The sequence below is a fragment of the Suillus discolor genome (assembly GCF_016758755.1).
Source record: "Suillus discolor strain FC423 chromosome Unknown F5147scaffold_61, whole genome shotgun sequence".
NCBI lineage: Eukaryota > Fungi > Basidiomycota > Agaricomycetes > Boletales > Suillaceae > Suillus > Suillus discolor.
Window position 1 is genome coordinate 280067 of NW_024541308.1, and position 6301 is coordinate 286367.

The 6301-nt window shown below is 47.8% G+C and overlaps 2 protein-coding genes across 2 annotated transcripts; both read left to right on the forward strand.

The window, feature by feature from the left end:
* Positions 1-329: 329 nt before the first annotated feature.
* F5147DRAFT_656101 (uncharacterized protein) lies at positions 330-1888 on the forward strand (the record flags this gene model as incomplete). The annotated part of the gene is made up of 6 exons (XM_041434051.1): positions 330-700; positions 754-807; positions 844-956; positions 1010-1150; positions 1236-1675; positions 1811-1888. 6 exons carry the CDS (start codon positions 330-332, stop codon positions 1886-1888), a joined length of 1197 nt encoding a protein of 398 aa, XP_041288931.1.
* A 1951-nt stretch (positions 1889-3839) lies between these two features.
* On the forward strand, positions 3840-4269 carry F5147DRAFT_656102 (uncharacterized protein; the record flags this gene model as incomplete). Its single annotated transcript, XM_041434052.1, has 3 exons — positions 3840-4017; positions 4065-4162; positions 4219-4269. The coding sequence occupies 3 exons, from the start codon at positions 3840-3842 to the stop codon at positions 4267-4269; spliced, it is 327 nt and encodes a 108-aa protein (XP_041288932.1).
* Between the last annotated feature and the right edge of the window lie 2032 nt (positions 4270-6301).

Here is a 6301-nt window from a genome sequence, read left to right on the forward strand (position 1 = left end):
GTCGTTTGCAGATACGCTGGACTTTATACTGTAAGTCCTTTTCTACGATATATTAAAACGAAACATTGATACTTGGAAGATTTTGGCCCCAACGTCACAACTCTCGTCCCTGTGCCTTTTGGCCCTTGTACTCGGACCACTCATTCGTCATCTCGTTCTTCGGCTTCGGTCTCATCGGCAACATTCGACTTGAAGGATTCGGACGTCGACATTCGTCTCCACCAAAAATGGGAGAAGTGGGAGAACACAAATGGAGCCCCCAGGCAAGACTTTGACAGTGATTCCATATTTCCTTTGCATCACACAGCTCCGAATTCTGCATCTCTCACATGGCAGATGCTCAAGCTCTTGCTCACATAATTTACACTGTGTTCCCTTGCATCGACCGAGCTGGCAAGTTCCTGATGCAGCGTGGGTGGGATGAAGTCAACATGTATGTCGCATCTTTCAAAGCCGCTGTGCTGCTTGGCCTCAATGTCACAGGTGCCACCTCGAATACCCGAGTTTGGGATATACTCTTGTTTGGCTACTCTTACGACAAGTCTGTGAACATGCCACTGAGAACTAAACATCGTGTCAAGGGGGAAGGAGATGTGATATTTGACGGTGACGAGGAAGTGTCCGCAATTCAACCTGCTCAAACTGGGGTGCAGGGAAAGAGCAAACACGTTCCATACACTCACCAGAACTTGAAACCTGGGTAGAAACATTTTCCGATTTGTTGTAATTGCGCCTCTTACCTTTGCATCACAGGAACATCATGATCGTGGACGACGGAGTCACGCCCATACTAATGGACTTTTCGATGTGAAGACGGGCATTGTTCTTGAGTATGATGCCTAGGAAACTCCTGGTGCTGATTGAGCCGTTTGGGTATAAAGGTGATAGGAAGTTTGAGTTGGAGTTGTTGAAACGCGCTGGGGGGTGGGGGAATGGGTGTGGTGTGGTTGCGATAGGTAAGTGCTTGTGTTTTTGGTATCTTCGTGTCTGAATGGATGCAGATGTACAGAAACAGAAGGCATCCGCCATGCGATCTGTGATATGTCATTACTTATCTTCAATCTCGTACTTTTGACATTTACATTCAAGAGCATGGATGTGTGTAAGGCTGCTAGGATTTTGGAGTGGAATTTGAAGAGGTATCCGCATGGTGCGTGCGTGCGTCGCATTGGTTATGTTCTGACGTGCGATATTTTGCTGTTTGATGTCCCTTCACTCCAATCCACCCACAACAGGTGTCTTCTTCCTCTTTGGCACAGGCAGACTGGACCTCGTCCCTTCCCAACCCACCAAAGTGCTCGACTACTACGTGCGTCAGCTATCATGTAGGCACACGCCCCACCTTCCTTCCAGCAACACTGCTTTCAATTCCGCCTTCCATCGCTTCATGGGACCACGTCAGCTCTACCACCAGTACCGCCCGCTACTTTATCCTCCAATGCCACTCCTTCCACCTTCAAAACCTGCCTACGACACCCATTCAGCCGGCGGCCCAATCATGCAGCAGCGCCACCCTTCATGGTCGTTGATGTTCCTTTTGTATATGGTCAACTGGTGCGCCCAGCGGTTCATCTCAGTCACCCTCATCCACATAGTGTTTGCTGGCACCCGCCACGTCAACTTTGCAGCCTCCAGCACCTCAAAGCCGCGGCTTTCAGTCGGCTCGGGCCAGAAGGTGATGGTTTTGAGTCACCGTGTATGGTCATATATCTGTGCGGTACTCTTGTTGTACTCATGTACTTAACTTTGACAATGATTTATACCTGCGCCAATCCCTACTAGTAGCTGAAATATTATAGTATGTGAACAGTCTCTACTACAGTTGTTGTATGCGACAGAAAGCCGGACAGCAAAGAAATTGAAGCAGATAGTAAAGTTGCGAGCATAAGATCAGTTTTGGTCCAACCATATGTGACTAACCTTCTGAGTAGAATCATGTAAAGTAAATGACCCATTGCACTGCACTTTTCGTGCAAAGTGCAGCATTGTGGATCATTTGCCTTACAACAGTACTTAATGGTGGTCTTATTATATGTAGGGACTGCTATGCTGTTATCACCAGTACTCAGTCCATAATTGATGTTTTATGTTTTAGTTGGAGTTTTATTCATTACCTGATTGGCTGCTTAAACCTCTCGAGAGCATCTCACGAGCCTCGTGAGATGCCCTTGAGAGCCATAGCTTCGGTAGGCACAGGTCCAGGCACCTGAAGTTGATCCACATTCAGTGTTCTACAGGTGATTCGCATCATGTTGTCATGCCATTACATGATGATTCTCAACAACTCAGTACTGAGGAGGATTCACGAGGCGAGACGAGCTCTTGAATTGGGCACACACGCGTCTCTGTTGATGCAGCGATACGATGTGTTTTGTCACATGACCTTATGTACCTCCAAATTCTCCAACTTGAAGTCTTACTTACTATCATTCAGCTTGTCTCATTACCCTGGTTCTAACATCTACACATCTCCAAGATGGACCCTGATGGAAAGCGAACAACTGGTACGTCACCCACACTGCAGTACATCGCATCACTTCACATGATCTTGTTTATCGGTTGCCAGCTGATGTCTTCCTCCTTCAACAACCGCTACATCATATCAATACCCAGCTCAACCTTCAACTCTCCCTCTCCGACGTAGGGCTCTACTACATATACACGCCTCCCTCAACAACTTAAAACTGAATTTATCAACCCCTCGAGCATACAATCTACAGGTGCGCCCCGTCAACTGACATTGTTGGACTTCACCCGACTAACAAAATACCATATTTAAATGACTCGGATATCAAGAAGAGGGACCATAATACCGGCATACGGTTCTCGGTTCTGGCATTGGGCGAACAGTTCGACTTTGGTTCGGACGCATCCCGAACCCCAATATTTTCGACAGTATGTACCTAGTCTGCATACTGGTGGGCTAACACTACAGGAGGATTCCAATCACCAGACCAGGAGGTTGACATATGTCCCAGTTCGTCAGTAACTGTCCCTGCTCGTCTGCAATCTAGGTGCATCTTTTTCGTTTATCTATGTATGTAGTACATTGCTGACAAGCATCTTCGCTCATTTCTGTGTGTTGTGCACTGTCTGCATCCGGCATCTTGCACAATAGGTACGATTTTTTCACATTTATAACTATAGCTGATCATTTATTTATGCTTCCTAAGGCTGTTCATTGTACCCGTACTGTTGGCTGTTTCGACCTTGAGTTGACAGTATGGGGTACAGGTATAAAGGTCCTGTACATTGCTGGCATTGCTGGCGCTATCATTCTGCGCATCTCTTATGGCTATGCAGTGAAAGAAAACAACGATCCCTTTGTTGACCCTCGTAGGCCGCGCTCTCAACAAATTCTCCTGTTCCACCTCTCCCGGTGTCTTCATGATTGATTCCACACCATACCGTAAGCTATAGTATTTTGACATTTGCTTCTGATGGCCTTACCATTTTAGTGGCACTAGCCAAGGTCCCCGAGTGGCTCCCTGGCGCTGGCTTCAAGCCTCCGACAACCACACCCATTACTACTTCCCGCACCAAGTGGCATCATACCATACACTGCCGTCACGATGTTGCCGTCCCTAACTCATATACCACAAATAGAGCATGCTTCTTGCAGACTATCGCCATCAGAACAGCCCGTGATGCCTCCCTCTCAGCTGAACTCCATCCACAGTCCCCATGTCCTTACCCATGTCCTCCCTTCTCACTGATTCCGCCCACACCACTGAGCCCGTCTTCGAACATCATCAATTTGTTCCAATGCCTCGTCGCTCAAAACACCGATATATCAGACCTGAAGGCGAGTTCCTCCACATTACCTTCATATCAGTGTCATGATCCTCAAGCTCTATCTACAGTCATCAGGAAAGAATCTTCAAGTCCCCTTACCTGCATTTTCAGTGGAGATCAGGGCGCCCTTTGAGCTTGGTCAAATGCCAGGAGGTGGAGAGGTCATTGGAGCACTTCAAATGTCTCGGGATGAGCTACTCGATCATGGATATGAGCCATTCGGTGAGTGATTTGCTTCTCATTTATGCAGATGCACTAATGTCCCATAGATATGTCCTTCCCACATGTGCGTGGTGTCCACCCTTCTGTCAAGCTGAAGGCCGCCGTTGTATATACTTGCAATCATCAGGACGATGCACTGTTTGATGTGAGTGACATTGTTTTCTGTCCCGCTGACTTTTACTTACAGAATGCCAACTGTAGTCCCTTGCAGACTGCGAAATTTCTCAAGATACAGATGCAGGCCACGCATGATTTGCCACCCACAGCCATGCCCCACTCTCAGAGGGTGTGTGATGTTGTCCTTTAAGCTGCTTTCTCCGCACTGATAATACCACAGCCATGTCCTGCTCTCAGACAGTGCATGGTGTCGTCTTTTTGAGCTGCTTTCCCCATGCTGATGGTGCCACAGCTATGTCCCGCTCTCAGGATGTGCGTGATGTTGTCTTTTGAGCTACTTTCCCCACTGATGATGCTGCGGCCATGTCCCACTCTCTGGTGGTGCATGATATTGTCTTTTCTGGCACCTCACCATGTCACCTTGCACCTTGTTCACCTCACCCGTGTTACCTGCTGCATATTTCTGCATCTCCTAGCCTACATTCCTAATCCACGCTTCACTGTCTCTCAAGCTCACGAGCCTCATTTGCGACTGGTGCGTTTGGCTGTATCTGTACCTACTTCCTCCGTCACACATATATTGTATATCACCATGTACCTAAATTTTGAGCCTCCACATCTGACTTTCTTGTCATTAATAACTGTCGCTGTACCAGTCAATGCATGTTGTGTCTGAATGACTTGTGTGTGCAATAAGAATAAGAAAGAATAAAATAAAACATTCAAAGTAAAATATGGAAGTATGGAAAACATATAGATGCGAGAGGCTCCAGAACACATCCACTACCACACTCGGCACCGACATCGCGGAGAACATATGGATGCTGACACGGGGAGGCAGGCAGTGAGCATCTGGAAAGGCTATATTGAGGCTCAGCTCCAGGGAACCTACCAGGAGGTTGCACTCACCCTCTGTGACGAGGCTCTGGTTACATGCTCTCGAGGGATGGCTAAACATCCTTGGAAAACTAGGGAGAAGCCTTCTGAAGGAGGGGGTCTCTCAGACTATATATTTGCTACATAATAATAGGGTCTGACAGTATGTGGGAACAACTTCAAAGTGCTGCCAAGGGTGGAAGATAATCAGGTTTTCAAGTTGCAAGGCACCCATCATCCCTGAGAAAGTATCAGCGAGACACCGATCATGAAATTTTAGGACCCTGGCATACATACTTTGATCAGTGTAGTGTCACCCATACAACTGCAAATCATGCATCAGATGTGTATTAGGGCCCTTGCAACGATCTGTTTCCATCCTCCCGAGTAGCATGACTGTTAGAGTAAAGCACTGAACAAGATGCATGCGTACATACGACGAACTCATCGATGTTAATCACAGTCGCCCTGGTGCGAAGAGATGAGTATTTGAAAGTATACACTTCACTTCAGCAGGTCGTTATCTGCTCGCCCAGGTAGTACATGAGCAGCGTGTCCGGATCTGAGCCCGACAGCTAATGTGTCAGAATTCCACACTGGTAAAAACTACTGTCTATCAGCTGTTCGAACACAAATACCAAAGGAAGAAGTGTGCACGAACTACGGAAGCTGCGATGGCTTGTGATGGAATGGCTCTATCGCATCTACTGTGTCATCATCCATCTGGGCTGTTCAAGTGGGGCGGGATGCGACTATTGCATGTTACAAGTAACATCGGTCACGTGGCCCCCCTATCATTTTCCCCTCATCCTCGCCCTCACCATCTACCGGCTCGTCCTCCTTTACCGACTTTCCGTTGACCGGATCCTCGGGACCGTTCCCGTCCCTCGCATCATCCGCCTCTATGCACGTGCATGCACGTTCCTCTCTTGATTCGACCACCAATGTGGTCCCGCACCTCTGACTCAGTTTGACTCGTGCCACCAATGTGGCTTTCCTCTTTCTGTTTCCCCTGACTGCGGATTCCCGCACGTTGTATTCTTACCGTTGGTCCGTTCCAACGTTTCTCGGTCTCATTCCACATTCGACCATCCATCACTAATCCGGCTGTGTTGCCAACGCACCTATACCATTCTCGTATCCCCTTTACCCTTACCTACTGTGCGGTAGCCTTGCCCTTAACCCTCTCCACTTAGTATAAGTAGTCGGTCACCCTGTACTAGATTCTCTAACTTGAATCTACTCAATCTTCCCTGGAACATACTTCCCTCTGAAGCCCCCTCAGCTTCAG